Source organism: Cheilinus undulatus, linkage group 9, assembly GCF_018320785.1.
Source record: "Cheilinus undulatus linkage group 9, ASM1832078v1, whole genome shotgun sequence".
NCBI classification, from domain to species: domain Eukaryota; kingdom Metazoa; phylum Chordata; class Actinopteri; order Labriformes; family Labridae; genus Cheilinus; species Cheilinus undulatus.
The window spans coordinates 9,083,295-9,103,000 of record NC_054873.1 but is presented as its reverse complement, the minus strand read 5'-3'; the positions used below and the strand labels follow the sequence as shown (position 1 = coordinate 9,103,000).

Sequence of the window (19,706 nt, the reverse complement as noted above, 5' to 3'; positions counted from 1 at the left end):
ACTTAAAAACACTTTCTTTCCACTTTGAGGGCACCATTGATGGCACTTTACCACTTTCGTTCTACTAGGAGGGCATCCTAGGCCTACCACTTTCTTTCCATCATCACTGAAGTTCAGGCTCTGATTTTTCTGGTTTTAGTGATTTAAATAGTGTTCCATGTGCTTTTCAAGGATCCCAAGCACCCAAAACTTACAGTTTAGATTGAATCATCTGTAAAACAGAGATATTAAACAGGTTGTTTAGAAAAGATGGGAGCATTAAATGCCCAGTGCAGCAGTTGACACTGCTCTAAGCATTTTTTGTCCTCCAGGCCTCTGAATGTCAGAATGAATCAAAAACAACTTTTTTCTTAATGGGTGCAACCTAATTATGTAGATGAGAGTTTTGAGATCAAGTTATGTCTGTAATGAGGTTACTGTGGCTGGTGAAGTAGGGTGAAGTAGGGGGAATAAAAAAAAAACTGCTGTTACAACTGAACTTAAGAGAATGGCAAAAAAAAACTACAAGTACTCTAAAATGTTCCTTCAAAATGTTTTTTTTTTTTCCTCAACCAAAGCAGACAAGGTATGACATCATAAATGCAGTTCTCCTTGCTCATTGTTGACTCATTGTTATGTTTTTGGCATTGGGGTGGTTTAGTTCTAGAAAGTATTGACACTGTTTAAAACTTTAATGTGTGTAACACTCTGTGTACCTCCCAGTTTCATGTTTTTCTGTGGTTTAACCAGTTTAAGAGCTATTATTGATGCTTGCACATGCTGTCCTTTTTTTCCAGGTCAATCCAGAGCCAACATGATCCCACTCAAACAGCCACGAAACGTCAAAGCGTCCAACGACACCCTGGCCTCCATCGACCTGGACAGTGTTGCTGAGCAGCCTGTTCCTAAAGCCACACCACCACCACTGCCTAAGAAGGTTCCCCGCTCCAGTACTGAACCCAGCCTGGGAGGCAGAGAGCCAGCCCAAGCAGCTCTGAGACCCCGGGCTGAGGCTAAACCTGGGGGCACCAACCTCAGTGTGGCCAACCCTCTGTATGATTTGGACTCCACTTGGGAAACAGCCAGTCAGAGCTCCTCTCTGAGCTCTGAGCCTCATAGAGCCCATGACCACGAGAGCGGGGACTCCCTAGAGAGACCATCAGCTGCCGCATCTGCCAACAAGGGCCGCCCAACTAACAGCTTGTCCTCCCTGGTTTCCCAGCCTGCATCTGCTACATCTAATGCCACTGCTGGCAGAGAGAGGAGGGTCTACCCCAGCTCAGAGTCTTTGGCTGGAAGGGGTCGAACAACAGGTCGAGGACCTGCTGCAGGAGGAGGAGGTTCCAAAGGCCAAAGGCCTGCTCTGTACAGAGGGTTGGACAGCTGGGACGAGGTGGTGGGAAGGATCCGGGGGCTCCATACGGACACACTGCGGAAGCTGGCATCCAAGTGTGAGGACCGTTTTATGGCTGGTCAAAAGGATCACTTGAGATTTGGCACTGACAGCTGGTCTCACTTCAGGCTGACCACTGGGAAACCCTGCTGTGAGGCAGGGGATGCTGTTTACTATACCGCCTCCTACGCCAAGGACCCACTGGTCAACTATGCCATCAAGGTGAGACCATTGCTTTGTTTATACTTCAGTTTGTTCTACCAGGAGCAATATTTTTACATGTAGAACTATAAGAATTTATGCCTAATCATTTAATCCAGACTGATGAAATGACTGGTTGTTTAACCTACCAGTCAGCCTACCAGTATAACCTCTCATCATTATCAATGTCTTTCACAAGTTAGCAACCTAGTAGCACAAGAAAGCCAGACAGTCCATTGAATGCGGATAACAGCATTGAATCCCTTGTTGCATATCTTTCTTTTCTAAAAATATTCATCCTCCTAAATCACAAATTTACTTTGCTAAGAAAAGGACTCTAATATCCGACCTACTAGAAAGCAATATGTTTTTTTTTTTTGTTTTTTTTTTTTTTTTTTTGAGAAAACACATTGGTATACTCCACTACATTTGAAAGACTAATATTGTACCTTTAACCCCACTATATTTCTGTTAATGTTCTTATACTCACTACTTTGCTCTAAAATCAGTTGATGAAGTTTTCTAAAGTCCAATCCAAAAGACAAAAACACTGTTTTTGTGTCGGGTGCTAACACTGCTGCAGAGGGAAGTTAAAAAAATGTCAGTTAATAAAAAGTTAATAAAACTCAAAACATTAGAGGCAGCTGATTACAGAAGCATCTAAAGTAACTGATATAGCGGTATTTGTTTAGAAACAGGTACTTAGACATTATATATCTATTCAGTTTTACTCTTACATTTATTTTAGGTTCACTTCACTTTTTAAAGTTAAACTACACAGTCCTACATTTAAAACCCTATTTAAATCCAACTCAAAACAACATGTTCAAGTACTTTTCATAAAGCTCCTCGTTTTTCATCCACTGTAATTTTCCCTTATTTCAATCACGTACTTTAATCTTAAACATTCATGCTACTCAAGTTAGATCAACTTAACTGACTACAAGTGACAATAAGTGAAAGGTGCACACTGAATCAGGACGTCCTCTTCCATCATGTTCAGTTAGCATATTGTGGCTGCTCCCAATAGACAGGACTTTTCTAACTGAGTCAGCAAATTCACTCATTGATAAGGGAAACATAAAGTGATTGAGGAATTAAATAGACTGAGTATTGTTTATTTAGAACTGAAAATGTGTTGAAGCTGAAATAGCTGTTTTGGATGTTTAAGTTAAAGAGGGGGTATTATACTTCTCTGAATTTTAAAACATAAAAAAGACATGATACCCCCACTTTAATGCAACAGAATTTTTGTACAATCTTCAACTTATTTGATCCTGAAAGTGCACTTCCTCGGAGTTCAGTACATCTTCCTTTTAATTTTAAAGTTGGTCTCTATAGACTGGACTTCTCTAACTGACTCAATAACTTAATTCATTGTCAAACTGTGGAAAAACTGTGCGATTAAGGGATGGTTACCAAAAAATTTCAGTACAATGACAAAAATACCTTGATCTAGTACTGTACTAAAACAAAAAATTATGTTCTATCAGCACAGAAAAATAAAGCTGAAAGAGCTGTTTGGGAATTTTAAGTTAACACAACTTATTTTTTAGAAACTTTCAGCTGTTCAGTCCTACAGTGTAGATCCATGCATTTTAAATGCTGTCTCACACTGACTATGACAGCTACTTTGTTGCTGTCCCATCCTCCCTCCACACAGCTGTTCTGTTATAGCTGTCTGTCTCAATGCCCGATGGGCAAACATCATATATGTTTGTAGTTTCTAACTCACTCAATATTTAATCATATTTTCTCAGAAAGTCCAAGGAAAAGGAAGGAAGTTTCAAGGAAAATTCCCATATTTTACAAATGATACATCTTGGTTGTGTTTTGTTGCATGGGTTAAACTATTGGCTACATTACTCAACACTGCCCCCACTGTTGGCTGTGGTATTTGCAATGTTTGGTCCACATCCATAAGCTTCAAGAGAACACACAAAGATATAGATCATATGAACTAAGGACAAAAAGCTCCTACTGTATCAGTATATATTTCGAACAGAGAGCATGAATGAACAATTAGCCTTTTAGCGCACCTGGACAGTAAGTTTACCCATAAACAATAAAATAAGTCCATGTTTAGTGATTTTTGTCATGTTCAATTCAGCATGTTCAGTCATAAGCTCCCTAAAATCATAATTTGTACCAGTATTGCTTGTGATTTGCTGGCTCAAGGTAAAAGTTGGATCCCTTGCTAGCCGACACAATAATGTTTAGTCGTGTGAACTAATTATCATTATTTTATATCAGCTTAGGCCTATAATCCTGGTCAAGTGGTGCTAGCACTGCTAACATTAGCCTCATTGTGCAGTATCATCTGGATGATTTCTGGACTTTTGACTTGTCGACTAGACATAATTATAATTTGTGTTAAATCAGATGTGAAATTTCTGTGTGAATTTTCACCCACAAGCAGCTGCTGACTTTATGCCTGACTGTAGCAGTTGTATGTGGGTACAGGATGAAGTGTATGTTTGGACAAAAAGCATCTGAATTCATTAGTTGTGCTTGTGTCCTAACTCGGCCTGCTCCTTGCATTTACATCTAATTTTAGGTGCGTTTTGGTTCCCTTGAAGGAGATTTATAAAAGCTTGTTTTTGTTTTCATTTTGAAGAATCTCCTCCTGCTCTCTTAGCTGAGGTGAAGGAACATGTTTGTGCGGAAATATTGGCACTTAAACTTTGAGCCTTCAGGGCACGACTTTGTGCAATAAAACCTGTGTGTGCATGCGTTATGCTCTGCTCCTCATCCATAATTATACGAGGTTTGTTGTTATGTCTGCGTGTGGTAGAGAGTGTGTATGTGAAGGCTGGCGTGGGGTCAGGAGGCAGAGCTTTCAGGAAGAGTTCTGCAATTAAATACAAAGAAGATATGGGTGAAGGTTGCATAATTCACCAAATATGAAAGTCTCTGCACTCTGCAGCACTTCAAAGCTTTGCCTTTGCATTAACAGCAGGCTCCAGAGAAAGTCTTGTTTTTATCATGTTCATCCATAAATAAGACAACAAGGAGCAACAGAACACACACAAGCCCCAACATCCCAATTAAACTTTCCCCAACCCCGTTTTTAATGTGGCCCAGTTGTTCTGCAGCCCTCCTTAACCCCCTAAGTGTATTTGATGCTCTTTGCAAATGAGACTTTTCATACTGTGGTGTTTTTAGTGCAGTGTTAATTATTCATAATCCACCTTTAGCATGTATGTGTCGACGTGCCTTAAAGCTTCAAAGTACCAGTTATGTCAGCATTAAGGAAACATGGGAACACAGACTGCCTGTTAAACTGGAGCTTTGTGTGAGAAACAGCAATGCAGCTAACACAATGTAGCTTTAAAAAGTGACAACCTTAAAAACACAACCTTAAAGAAAGCGCAGTAGGCAGTTTTAGTTTAAGAACCAACAGGTCTAAACAAACATCAAGTGAACATGCACATTCCTCAGGGGTAACAGGGTGTTTGAAAGGAATGCAGGCACTCTATCCTACATCTAAACTGAATGTAAATAATGCCAAAGACCACTAGGTTTAAAGTCACTCCTAATGACACTATGAATGAAATGACTGAGGTGATATTACTAATGGAAAGCATGGATTTCATTGTACCACTCCAATGACGCTATCCATGCCTTCAAATTCCTTACAGGCTTTTCTAGCTAGCCTGGAACTTGGGTTACATTAAAGATTAAATCAACACCAGTAAATCCGATATTGAACATCTTTATATCAATTTTTTAAATCCATTTTTGATAATTTCTACTACAAGCAGTTAATGCTAAATGCCATTTTGTATCCCACAATGCTTTGTGATGGAATGTGACAGCCAGTGGCATGCTTTGACAATCTGCACAACTATAACACAGATCTTGGTGCAGACAGCCTGAATAGCTCATGATGGAGAGAAGAAGACACAGAGAGGCTGTGATGTGTCCTTCTGTGTCTCTGTAGACACCAGCTGCTTTGAATAATGGAACAAATGGAGCCTACACAAAAAAGTGACATTCCTGCAGCATACATATTCTCAAAGCCCAGATTGTCCTAAGAAAATGATGTTTAGAGTTTAACAGTGCACCACCCCTGATGATGCTGTAGGGCAAATTTGTAAAAGAACCTATCTTGCTATTAAGACGTGCTCATACTCACGCTTCGTGTGATGGCACAATCTTTTCTAAAATCTGCTCTGCTGGTTGTACTGTGATCCACTGCAATGTGAGTTAAACACTTCTGTTCCTCTTTCTGGGGATGAATCAGGGATGAGAAATGATCTCAAGTGTGTTCATAACCAGCATGTGCTGCCTGTTACATCAGCAGCATCAGGGACGTTTAAAACCATCAACAGTTGGAAAAAAAAAAAAGTTTATATTTATGTCATCCTTTTTATGGTATATGTTGATGGAGTTAATCTGTAATTGTTGGTTATTTTAGGCACCAAAGAAGCCTTTAACTTTTTAAAAGCTTCCTGCGGAGTGGATTCAAGGCTCAATGCAAAAATAAATATTTACAGCCAATGTTTATCTTTTTAACAGTACATAGAGCATTAATTCACATCCTAAGGCCCTGTCTGATAATGGATTTTAATGATTATTTCTAAAAACCTCTGAGCAAGGGAGGAAAAGAGAGTACATATATGCCAGTGTTCATAATACTGATTGATACTCTGTCCCCCCAGTAAAGACGCCCTTTTTTTACATGAAGCATTTTATTAAAGAAGGCTTGATCATTATTAGTGTCATAGTTGTCACATGGTTAGCAGCTTTAATGGGTACAGAACGTCATGGCCATGCAGTCTCCATTTGCAAACATTTGTGAAAAAAAATGGGTCGTGACTTCAAGACCAGTACTGATAGAAGCAACCTATAAGACATGAAATTTCACCTTTGCCACAGCCAACTGTAAGTGATGTTATTAGAAAGTGGAAGGAACTACAGCAAGTCAGCCACAAAGCAGAAGACCACGTAAAAATCCCAGAGCGGGGCCAACGGCTGCTGTGGTATGGTTTGTAAAACCGCCAACACTACATTGCATTACGTAAGATTAAGACAATTTCACATAGAATGCATACAAAATAAAATGCAAATAATGTCAGATGCTATGATGAGAATTTCCTCTTGGTACAATTGTTTTTTAAAAGGATTTTCTCAAAGTCGGCCGCTTTATAAACCATTCCTAATAAAAAGTCAAACCGTTGCTGAAACAAAATCATCACAGTAATATGTTGGGATTTCTCTCCCTTTTTGAGTCCTTTTTTGTGAAAGTTTACTCTGCATGGTGCAATCTAATCCTTTGCTTTGCTTCTTTTCTCTCAACTATGATCAAAGTAAAGAAAGACCGAGCTGACGAGGCTGTCACTGTGGTTTAACAAACAGATAGACGGTCTCAATGCCATCTCCAACTGAAAATGTTTTGAAAGTCTTGGCATTTTCTGCTTAAATCGCTTGACTTTGTTCTTGATATTGCACAAGACTTCCCTGGTAGTCAGAAAGTCAGATTTTATTTAGTCAAAAATAAATTCACTCTCCAAACATCAACAAAAATACAGAGGAAGATCAGGAGTCTGTCTCTGGCAGAGAAATGTCTAAATGTACCAAAGCACAAATACCAGCTCTCATTATTTGAAAGTTTCAGCTATGATATTGGGTGACACTTTTAAATTTGTTTTTTTTTTTCACCAAGTTCTATGAAAAGACAGTCAGTGAAGAGGCCATTACAGTCTCTCATAATTACTTGTGCACTGCTGGATTGGAGTGTGCTTCGTCTGACCCTTGTTGTAACTTTCTGAAACAGACCATACTTGACATTCACAGGCACTTCACACAGTGATTAGCTTGCCATGCGGAGGTGAGAAAAGATCCAAGTGTTTGCACTTCTCTGTTGAGCTGTTATCTTTTTTTTTTTTTTTTTATCTTTACACAACTTTCTGTCTGTCACTTTTCATCAGAGCGATGGAGTGCATCAAAATCAATGTCCTCAGGAGAGGCTGTTTGAAATGTGAGCTTATTATCTCCTTTTTTTAGTGGAGTTTAGTTCCTTTGTTCTGATTGGTGTCCCAGGGTTTAGACCATCCCAGACTCATCATCCTTACTTCAAATGCAAATTTAAAAAATGTACTCAGCTAGAGTCTTCATATTTTTTTTTAAAGATGATAGGAAAACTGGAGCAAAATTAACTTTTCTGTGGACTTTTTTTTTTCCTTTGGCAAAAATATTAGTTTTTTTGGACTGATTTGAAATGAAGAATAGTAACCTTATTCATTCTACTAAAGACACATGACAGCCAACACACAATGTGGCTCATCAGCTGTTTATCTCCGTGGTCAGAGAGCCCTAGGCTGTCCACACAATTGATGCTTATCAGCTCAAGTTTAACCCCCCCATTCCCCTCCAAAAGAAGGAGGGCCTAACTCAATTTCCAGCTTGTAGCAACTGATTATTTGTCCAAAGATTGTTTGAAATTAATGATTCCATGATTGGCTGCTTAAGACAAAAATGCTACAAAAGGACAACACATTAGCACCCAGTTGAGGATGTGGATAGATCCAAAAAGTTAAACCTGCACATATTCTGGATTCGTCGCACAAAAAGTGAAACATTGCAGGACTTTTTTTTTTTTAATCTTGAAGATTTCAGCTTTTGGCTCACAAAAATCAAAGATGCATTCCCCAAATATTAAAATATTGTGTTGAAGTCCAATTTGCAAAGATTTCCTGGGCCTTCATTCTCCTACTCCGGTTCAGTGCACACAACCACAATCCTGAGGAAGACTGCTGACTTGGCAGTCATCGAGAGAGCAATCATTGACACCCTCCATCAGGAGGATAAGATACACAAGGTCATTGCTAAAAGGGCAGGTTATTCTTGAAGGCCGTTTTAAAGCATATTCATGTAAAGTTGACTGAGAGGGAAAGGGTTGATGAGAAAAGGAGCACAAGCAACAGGGATGAGCTCAGCCTTCAGAGGATTGTCAAAAAAGCAGATTTAAGTACATAGGGGAGCTTTACAAAGAGTGGACTGAGGCTAGAGTCAGTGGATCAAGAGCCATCACACAGACAGGTCCAAGTGTTATGTTCTTAGTATCTAGCCAATCCTGAACCACAGACAATGCTGTAAGCTTCTAACCTGGGCTAAGGTAAAAAATAACTGGACCGTTGCTAAGTGGTCCAAAGTCCAATTTTCAGATAAAAGTGAATTTAGCATTTCATTTGGAAATCAAGGTCCCACAGTCTGGAGGATCATCAGAGAGGCCCAGAATCAAAGGTGCTTGAAGTCCAGTGCTTTCATTTGGTCCACTGGTCTTTATGAAGTCCTTTATCAAGTCCAGAGTCAACACTGTCAGCCATCTATCAGGAGATTTTAGAGCTCTTCATGCTTCCATCTGATGAGAAGCTTTATGGAGATAGTGACTTCCTTTTTTGGCAGGACTTTGCACCGGCCTGTAGTGAAGCCAAAACTACCAGGAATTGGTTTCCTCACCGTGGAGTAACTGTGATTGATTGGCCAGCTAACTGGTCTGACCTGAACCCCATAGACAATCTCTGAGAGACAGTAGACTCAACAATACAGATGAGCTGAAAGCTGTTACCGGGGCAACCAGGGCTATGTAACACCCCAGCAGTGCCACGAACTGAAGTTTCACTTCTTGAATTAAAAATTAAATCACAGGAACAAAAGGGGGGTGTGGGTGTGCAAGGCCTTGTCTGCTCTGAGGCTGCCAAAATTGGATTTGCACATATTGACTAAAAACCATGATGAAGCAGTCATTAAGTAGTTTATACACAGGTCTTTTGATAAGAAAAGCTTGTCCCGGGGGGCTCAACTTTTGTTAGGAACATATAGTGGGGGCACCAAGGAAAAATGCTTTAGTGTTCAACAGATTCTTGGGTTTTGATTCACTAAAGTAGGGCATAAAATAAGATGAAATATATCCTGTTGTCTTGCTATCTTAACTGACATCTTGACTGAAAAGGAGCCTTGAGGGAAACTTCAGTGGGATTCACTTTCATTGTTTGGGTGGAGAGAAACAGCAGGGATGTCGCTGTTCACAAACCAGGTGCCTCCAGAAACACTTGACAGAGATTTGACCTCTACTCGGTGTGCTTTTTGAGTAGTAAAACAGTGCCCTTTGGTGCCAGGGGAGAACCATGTATCAATCTTCTGAAACACAGATGATATTTTTGTTGGTATCTTCCTAAAGAATTTCACCAACTGCTTTCTCGCAGCTCAGTATCAGGACCCTCAATGATGTTAACATGCTCTTTCTTTATCTGTTTTCTCCAGATCTGTCGCAGTAAAGTGAAAGAGACCCAGCAGCAGTTTTTCCACAGCCTCGCCGTGAGACAGAGCCTTGCAGTACACTTCAACATCCAGCAAGATTGTGGACATTTTCTAGCTGATGTCCCAACACGTCTGCTGCCCTGGGAAGAGGAAGAAGAAGAAGAAGAGGAGGAGGAGGAAGATGAGGAGGAAGTTGTAAACGGGCTGAAGGACAAAGAGGTTAAGACTGAAAACAAAACCATGGACTCTAAAGCTCCAAACAGTAAATTAGATGAAACCCAAACAGAGGGTCACATGAACACTGCCGGCTGTTTAAAGAGTCGAGTGGTGGTCATCACACGCGAGGTACCCTTTCAAACAGTGGCCGACTTTGTCCGAGAAGGCGTGGCCAGACACACTCATAACCCTGAACTGTACGAGCGTCAGGTGTGCCTCCTGCTGCTGCAGCTGTGCTCCGGCCTGGAACACATGAAACCCTATCACGTGACACACTGTGATCTACGGCTTGAAAACCTGCTGCTGGTCCACTGCCAGCCTGGCATTCCCTGGAATCTGGATGCTGTGGAGCCGAACAACAACAGCAACAGCAGCACCAACAGTTCTGGAGCTACGTCGACAAGTGCTGCTGCTGCCGCCGCTAACGCCACCTGTCCTGCACGCCTCATCATTAGTAACTTTTCTCAAGCAAAGCAGAAGAGCACTCTGATGACCGCTGACCCTGGCACACTACGAGACCAGTCACGCCTTGCACCTGAAATCGTCACAGCAACTCAGTATCGCAAGTGTGACGAGTTCCAGACTGGGATTCTTATCTATGAAATGCTGCATCGACCAAACCCCTTTGAGGAGACGCCAGAGCTGAAGGAGCGGGAGTACACGTGGGCAGATCTGCCTCCTCTACCGGTCAGATCTCTCTACTCACAGGGTCTCCAACAGCTGGCCAGGCTACTTCTCACCGTCAACCCCTCTGAAAGGATCCGCATGTCTGAGGCACGGGCCTGCCTGCAGTGTCTGCTCTGGGGCCCTCGTGAGGATTTGTTCCAGGCACTGGGCTGCAGCAGCACTGGGCCCATGTCCGGGGCCACCGCCAGCCAGCGGGAGGCCACCCTTCAGAACTGGCTGGACCTGAAGCGAACTCTGATGATGATCAAATTTGCAGAGCGCTCATTGGACTCGTCTTGTGGCGTGAGTCTGGAGGACTGGCTGTGCTGCCAGTACCTGGCGTTCGCAACCACAGACACCCTGAGCCGAGTGGTTCACATCCTACAGCAGCCACAGCCTCATCCTAAGCCCCAGAACCAGAGCCAGCCAGCACACGCAGCACAGAACCAAACACACCAAGCGCACACGCTCCACCTGACTCAGTCGCAGCCTCTCTGAGTTCCTTTGACCAGCTGTTGCCATAGCAATAGATCCAACTTCCCCCATGTGGTCCCTCTGCTGATGCTAATGTGTGATGTAAGCTAATATTCAGCTTTGTTGTTGCAGCAGCCACAGTCCTCAGCTAAAACTAAACAGCTAGTTGTGCAAAGTCTGTGTTTTTCTTCATGGACAAATCAAAGCATGGAGTGAGAGGCAGTGCTCCCATCAGACAGGCAGGGCTTCATGTACAGGGTAAGTGTTAGCACCCATTAACAGGATGGCTAGGTGTCCAACAAGGGACGTGACTGGCTGATATTGTTCTGTAATCCAGTCCTAGACTGTTCTAAATGATGTTTTAGCAATGAATAGTCACTGTGGCTCCTGCCCAGACTTTCTCAAGCAGATCACATCTCTCAGATTATAAAACTAGATTTACCATATTTATGAGGGATTTAACATTTATTCTGCTTTATCTTTTCCAAATCCAGCAAAATCACAGAAATGTAAAAGCAATATATAAAATAGTTTGCATGGCAGCTGTCTCCTGGTTTTATTTGAGGGAATGTGAAACAGAATTACATATTTCAAGCATTTCATCAGGCATCTAAAGATACACCTCATTAGATCATCTCAAAGTTCTGTTTCTGAGGAAAAAACTTCTAAGAGCATCAGAGATGCAGGTTTGGTCATGATGATTGAATTCATTATTGCAAAGTGTTTTATTTTTAAGCAACTTTTCATTCGTAGAAAGGAAAAGATTCTAAATCTGAGGAGATAAAAGAGGAAAAATGAAGGGAGACCTTTTGAAATCAAATGATTGATTTCACCTCCTCAAAATCAGTTCTAATGAGGGTGAGATTTAATTTAGATTGATGCAAGAATGAATAGATTTTAAAGCACTGAAGCCAAAGATCTGTCATCTGTTTCCACAGAGTCCAGAGATACTTTAACATAATTAAATGGAGATGTTTATTTTAGGATGCAAAAAAACTTTGTCACACTGGGTAAAAGTGAAAAGATTTATCAAGAATCAGTTTAAAATATTACACTTCACCTTTCCAAATTCAATCTAGAGGTGTTTTTAACAAAACTACACCTCTTAATACTAAATCCTTGTCTACTTATTAGCTTCCAGAGAGCATTTTAAGATTTAGGAGTTAAAATGGGACACAACTGCAACAGCTTTTGGAGTGGTTTCTTGTCGGCGTATGTGCAATTTATATATTTTTGGTTGTTTTCTTCAGAGGTAACAGCATATGAACACTTTTAAAATGCAGTCTTGTTCTACACTTCTCTTCCAGTAGTTTTGTGGCACATAAACTGACTAGTTTCAGTTCAATCTTGCAATTTAGGAAACAAAGTTAAAAGACTTCTAAGAGCGGGAGGGAGATGGGAATGTTTCAAAGACTGCAAAAAAGTTTTGTCATTTTTTAAAGTGTTGTTTTTGTCAAGTTGTTTTGGGACGGTCCTGAGTTACGGATGACATTTGCACATTGAGTCTGAGCGTCGGCGCTCCTTGATGGAGGCCGAGGACATGATGATGCAGGAGAGACTGAGCGGAGTTCCTGTGAATCAAAGGAGCTGGATCTGATTTGTTTTGCAGCGTGTGGAATGTAAAAGTTTGCCTGGACTGAAACACAAACTTTTGGACCTGGTTTCGTCTGCTTCAGAAACACAACCATCTTCTAACTGAACCACTTTGTTTCACATAAAAACAGAATAGAAACTTAAGACTCAACCACTGAGACTTGCCTCCATTCCTCCTGCCTTGTTTCCCGTCCGATTTTTTGTTACTCAGCTGATAGGATAACAGATCCTGCATCAATGCTTGCTGCTTGGCTTGCAACAGATGTGTGATTCTTTGATTAAATGAGCTCTGTGTTATTGATCAGCAACCTTCCAGCCTGTGGTCAGTGCTAGAAATACATGTACAACAGCTTCAGCTTTTTCTTAAACAATACAGCACAGGATGTATTTGAGGTTCTGATGATAAAACAACTAAATCATCATCTTAAACTCTCTTCACCTCTGAAAAACGCACCCTTTACATGCATTTAGGAGAGGGATATTTTCCAAGCATCCATTTGCTTTGTGTAATTTTATCTATAGCAGCAGTTCTGCATGCCACTGGGGAGGAAAGTGTTCTTTTGGGATCAGGATCCTGTTCTCTTTCTCCGCAGATGTACAGAACCAGAATTTAACGGTCCATGGAGCGACAACAAGACAAAGCAGGTGTGAGTTTGTTGCTGCATTTTAAAGGGTTTGTGTACTGAGGAATGTGTGTGGACAGCACTGGTGGCTGTCCTAGTGTCTAAAAGATTTACGCCTTTATATAGTATATATAGTATAAATATATATAACCTTATTTTAATCCACACACACACTATTTTGTCACATAAGGAGCACCTCTATTTCTGTCACTAGAGTCTAAATATCATTTAATCATTTTTAAAGCTTAACTTGACTTTCTTCTACTTGTTCATGTCGGAGAAGACGAAGGTGAGTGAGTCGTCATCACTGACCTAAACAAAAGATAATTCAATATTAAACTGAACAATGTACAGTATTTTTACCCCTCTTGTAAAGTTATCTGTTAAGGAGATAAACCACTTTTAGAAGAGGCTGAAAGATGACAGCAGTCAAGCCCAGCATCGATCAACGATACGGCCCACAGCTTTCAGAATATTGTGTATTTAATCTTTCTTTCTCTTTGCTCTGGTTTCCTCTCTGCATTGTTTATTGCCACTGAACAGAAAACATAAAGCTCTCTGAGGCTTGTTATTAATATGTGTACAGTATGTCTCCAGGCCTGCCGGCATTTATTGTTGATTGAGTTAACCAATGGTAACAGAACAATAAATATATGTTTTTATAAATACACTTTGTGCCATTGTGTTATTGCTGTTATGCTTTGTTTTATTTGATAGAAATTGATAGAAATAGAATTTCTTTACAAGTACAGCAAAATTGAATGCAGTCCTTGTGGTTCCATGATAGTGAAAGTACTTAAAAATCATAACCATGACAAATATTTTTAAAAAGTGCAAAATGAAAAAACTGAACTAATACCACATAAAATGTGCTACAACTCTTACCAAAAATGCCCAAAATCTTAAAAAAAACAGGAAAAAACATATTTAAAGTGCTTAAAACTGCATGAAAGTGCTAGAAACCATATCAAAAGTACTGAAAAACAAATTTTAAGTGCTAAAAACATTTAAGGCACTAAAATCCTTTCTAGGAAGTGGCAAAGTGATATAAAAAGTGATTAAACCATATTTAAAATGCCAAAAACCATATGAAAGTACGAACAAACACATAAAAGTGCCAAAAACAGTTTAAAAGTGTTCGAAAAAGGAATTTAAACAGTGCTAAAACCATACTCAATTCTAAAAACATATTTAAAGTACCAAAAAACATTTATAAAATTTCTTTAAAAACATATAAAAAGTACTAAAAGTCCTATTAAAAGTGTTTAAAACCATCTTTTTAGTGCTGAAATCCATATTAAATTCATAAAGTACTTAAAACCATATGTAAGTACTAAAATATAAAAAAATGCTGAAAACCACATAAAAAATTCTGAAGACAAACAATAAAGTACTTAAAACATATGTGAATTGCTAAAAATGTATTGAAAGTACTAAAAACCACATTAAAGGTCAGAAAAACATACAAAAAGTACTAAAAACTTCATCAGAGTTACTAAAAACAATAGAGAAGGGCTTAAAAGCCATATTAAAAGTACTAAGTGACTAAGAATTTGGATAATGTACTAAATATAATATGAAAAGTACTTAAAACCAAGTACAAAAACATTTATTAAAAGTACTGGAAAGCATATTCAAAGTGCTAAAAACCTTATTAAATTTAATTTAAAAACATTTTAACCAATCAAACCATATGGAAAGTAATAAAAACATTTTTTAATAACAATGCTAAAAACCTTGTAAAAAGGGCTTAAAACTATATTTAAATTGCTGAAACCCATTGTAAGTAAAGGTTAAAAAAATAATTTACAATATTATGAGTCAATACCAAGTATGAAAAACTCTAGAAAGTGCCTAATGAAATGTTTAAAACCAGCTAAGAACCACCTACACATTTCATTTCACATTCACATTCTGCATTTGTTGTTGCACATATTCACTTTAAAGTGTATATGATTCATATCACATGAGTTTTATCGGGTCTTAGCAGCATTCAGTGCGGTACTGTCTTTGCATAAAAAAACTGTTTTCTAACCTGTTTGTGTCTAACCCTCTGTCAGTGGGCAGCTGTTCAGACTTTGTCCCGGGTGGGATGGATCCCTGATTGTTGAGAACTTTCTTGAGGCAGCAGGAGTTGTATGGTTCCTCAAGAGAAGACGGAGGGCAGCCAAAGATCTTCTGGGCGGTGGAGATGACTGGATGGATCTTAAATAGAGAGCTTTGTCAAAGCAGGTGAAAGTTCTTTTCTGGAAGATCTGGATAACAGTTGCCAAATTTCAGGTCATGGAAAACAATGGGAAAATGTTCACAAATGCAAAATGTTCTAGATACGTACTCAAACGTTTTGTAATTCTATGTCAAAACTCCCTAAAACAGATGTTATTTTTAGAAGGGCTAATTAAAATGTTTGTCATTCTGTTTGAACTCAAATCATTCTAAAAAGAAACAAACACATTTAAACAAGGCCAAAATATTATAGTAACAGTTAAATAAATTAGAATAAATGCTGTACATCTGCAGGTGGATTTGCATTATCCTAGCTTGTTGATGCAGTAATGTGTCGGTCTAAAAGTTGTTCTCTAAACCAGTGGTTCTCAACTGGTGGGTCAGTCCAGTGGGTTGGAATGTGTGTGGGAAAAAAGAACATGTCAGAGTGCTCAAAGGTTTATTTTTTTCTGAAGTTTTTGACAGCAACAACAACAAAAAACAGCTAAAAGAGTGCTTGACAGATTTTTTCCAGAATTATCTAAGCTTTGACTTTATCTGAAATGTTTGAGGGATTTTCCCTTTAAACTTTATAGGAAACTTGAAGTAATTTCCCCACAAATGTTGAATAATTTTCTTAGTTTTTGGGAGTTTTCTTTGGGCATTTTCCCAGAAACGTTAGGTAATACTCTGGGACTTTTCCTTTACATCTGAAGACACTTTACAAAAATATAGGAAATTTGTGGATTTTTTTCACAGTAATTCTTCTGACTTTTCATACACTTTTATGGGATTGTTCCTTGATACTTTTCTAAGCAGCACTAAACAGCACTATCTGTCACTAAAGAAATCTAATTTAAAATAAACAGATAAATAAAAACAGAAACTTTAGTCACATTTGCCCACTGGTGTTTGTGGTAGTTCCTGAGGCAAGACCAGTTGAGAATCACTACTTTAAACTGCAAGTGCTACTGGATCTGTCCATCCCCTTCTTTTGAATCAGCCTTCCACAGAAAGAACCACGTTGGCATGATTCGTTCCTGTCACAACAGCTAAATCGTCCCTGGAAATGTCCTGGGAAAAGTCCTGGAAAAGGATCAGTAGAAAAGAGTTGGAACCCAAAGCTGTGTCCTGGTTCTTTGTCCTCAAATATTTTATCTCATATGTTAGGCTTATGGGCAGAACATGCTTTGAAAGCCTTTCTTCTTTACTCTTTTGGGACCTGGGATAACCCCATGTCGTCTCTGACTTCAGCTAAATCTGAACAAATCTTGAGCCCTTGGCTGATAATGAAGCTTTCAATTATTTACAGTGACCATGCTAAAATTAGAAACGTTCATCATCTCAGGGAGTTTGAACATGAGCCTGTTAATTTTTTTAAACTCAAGATTAGCCTCCAATCTTTTATTGTTCTTTTTATTCTCTTTGTTAAAACTTGGAGATCTGTATGTGTTTTTGTTGATGCATTTCTTTGTAACTCTAGATATGGTCATAAAGTCTCCCTTACTGCTCTCAGCAACAAGACAGTAATTTAGTTACACGTCTAATACTAGTGCACAGCACATGAAAGAATAGTGGCATTAAAATTAGCCAGAAACCATCAAATTTGGGCATTTACATCCAGAAAAGGCCTTTGTCTTAAATTGTTTGACATTAACTCATTGAGTGCCATTGACTTATAGGTACGTCATTTAAATACCAACGCTTGAGAGCCACTGACGTGTATACGTCATAGTGTTTTTTCGGCGGCTGGCACAAGGGGGCGCTCTCAAGCTCCCTGTGAGTAATTTTGGGGCTTCTGGGATATGTAGTTGGAACATGGAAGAGACGGTAAATCAAATCAAAGCCACAGAGATCAGAGCAGGAAGTGGAGACACCAGGAATCTAAGCTAAAAGTTGTAAAATATTCAGTATCGGCACAAAATGCCCCCCAAAAAACTGAGGGAGGCAAGTGGCCAGTTTCGCCAGCGGACGATGGAAGAAACTTTAAACTTTTTCGTGAGAAATCGGTTACTCACTGAAACCAACAGTTAATCCAGGGATCAGTGCGTTCATTCATCTGCCTCGGCCAGCCAAGAGGCTAGAGAATGCCTTGAGGTCTCCCCCGTGCGTCGGAGAGAAAAGGCATCTGCTTGCCAGCTTGATGCGAACAGCGACGACACTTCAGAGACGGACTTCTCCGACCCAGACTCTGAGGAATGGCTGCCGAGTGAGCGGCAGAGCGTCCCAGAGCGATGGAAAAAAATGTGTGGTGGGAGTTTCATGGCTGAGCAGCTGCATACAAGCCTCACATCACCAAGCCAGATGCCAAGCATTGCATGGAGTGGTGTAAAACTCAACTACACTGGTCTGTGGAGCAGTGGAAATGTGTTCTGTAGAGTGTCAAATCCCGCTTCTCTGTTTGGCAGTCAGATAGATGAATCTGGATTTGGCAGATGCTGGGAGAATGTTACTTACCTGTCTGCGTTTTACCAGCTTTGAAATTTGGTGTATGAGGGTTAATGGCATGGAGTTGTTATCAAGGTTTGGGCTAGGCTCCATCAAGCACCTTTGGGTCGAGTTAGTAAAGGAGATTGCAAGCCAGGCCTTCTCATCCAACATCAATGCAACATCTTACAGAAAGAATGGGCCCATATTCCCACAAAAACACTCCAAAATGTTGTGGAAAGCCTTCTGAGAAGAGTGAAGGCTGTCATAGCTGTAAAAGGAAGGGCAACTCCATATTAAGGTCCATGCATTTTAATACTGTGGCATTAAAGTCCCTTTTGGTGTAATGGCCAGGCAGCTGACCATTTTTTCCATATAGAGTGTTTTAAAAAATCTTAAATTTGCTTATCCAACTGTTTATCCAGATTTTCTTTAAACTATTGAAAATGTTTGATGCTAGATAACCAAGGTGCAGGGTATATAGATATTTGCGGTGTCTGGACCAGTAAATGGTAACTTCTGTTTTTTATTGTACTGAGCTGTCCTGTGATTCCTGTGATACAGTTTGTAGGTTGTTATGGCTAAAAGAAAGATAAAGTTGAGAATAAATAGAAAATAGCAGTGGTCCCAGAGTAGACCCTTGAGGTACCCCACATGATAAATTCACACTTGAGGATTGTGAGTTTCCAATGGTAATGCTTAAAGACCACAGAATAACCTTTGTGTCAAAAAGAGTCAAACAAAACTTCTTTGGTATCAAACAAAAATAAACATTTGAGAACAAGAAAATGTGATCCAAGCAAAAAAAGTTCACTTTAAGAGTAAACAAATTATTAGTCTTTACATTTTGAACATCCTACTGTTTTTGTTTACCTTATCATGAAGGTATGATGAAGAGTATCTTTGAATGCACAGCACGTTAAACCTTAAAGCAGATGGACTACTTAGAAGTGAGGCTGTAAATGACACGGGGCTACCCAAACTGGGCAGTACAAGATTGGAAATGTTGACTACCAGCCACTCAAATCACCTTCCTCTTCACTGTGATGCTCGGTTTGATCTTCAGTAGATCGCCCTTACCATGTCTGCAGACCTGCATGCATTGGTTGCTGCCATGTGATTGGCTGATAAGATATTTGCATTAATGAAGTTGGGGAGGTATACCTAATAAAGTGGTCGCTGAGCATTTAATGTGTCTTTCTGCATGAATCGGTTGTTGGTTTTCAGAATTTAACATCTAAATAGTCTAAATATCCTAAGGGCTGAGCAAATTTTCCTCCCAGCTCAGTATTGATCAGTGATATATGGGAACTATCATCAATGCTTCTGAAGGTAATCTCTAATAAATAATGACTGTGGAGGTGACTACAATTACTTAACGTTTCTTCCGTTTAATCAATCAGCAGTAATCTTTTGGCATTTCTCATTAATGCTCATCATTGAGAGATTTCCTAGTGTCTGTTGTCCTTTAAATAGAAAGTCGATGTCTGGAATTAAAGCACAGGGTATAAATTTTTCAAGTTTGCATGAGTCATACAGACTCAGTAGAGTAACAGAAGCTCCACCACTAGATGGAGACATTTTAAAAGAAAAGTTATCAAAGAATGCAGAATTCCCCTGCTGTTCACACAAGTTCACCACTTCGTCATAAGTTTATTATTGCC

The 19,706-nt window shown here is 39.6% G+C and overlaps 1 protein-coding gene across 1 annotated transcript in view; it reads left to right on the top strand.

Annotated features, from left to right (window-relative positions):
- The window catches only part of peak1 (pseudopodium-enriched atypical kinase 1), a 162,540-nt gene extending 148,460 nt beyond the window's left edge, over window positions 1-14,080 (top strand). Inside the window, exons 6-7 of the mRNA XM_041795133.1 lie at window positions 777-1,594; window positions 9,842-14,080. Coding sequence (XP_041651067.1) covers window positions 777-1,594; window positions 9,842-11,218 — 2,195 coding nt within the window. The 3' untranslated portion in view covers window positions 11,219-14,080. The remainder of the gene's footprint in view (window positions 1-776; window positions 1,595-9,841) is intronic.
- The last annotated feature ends 5,626 nt before the right edge of the window (window positions 14,081-19,706 follow it).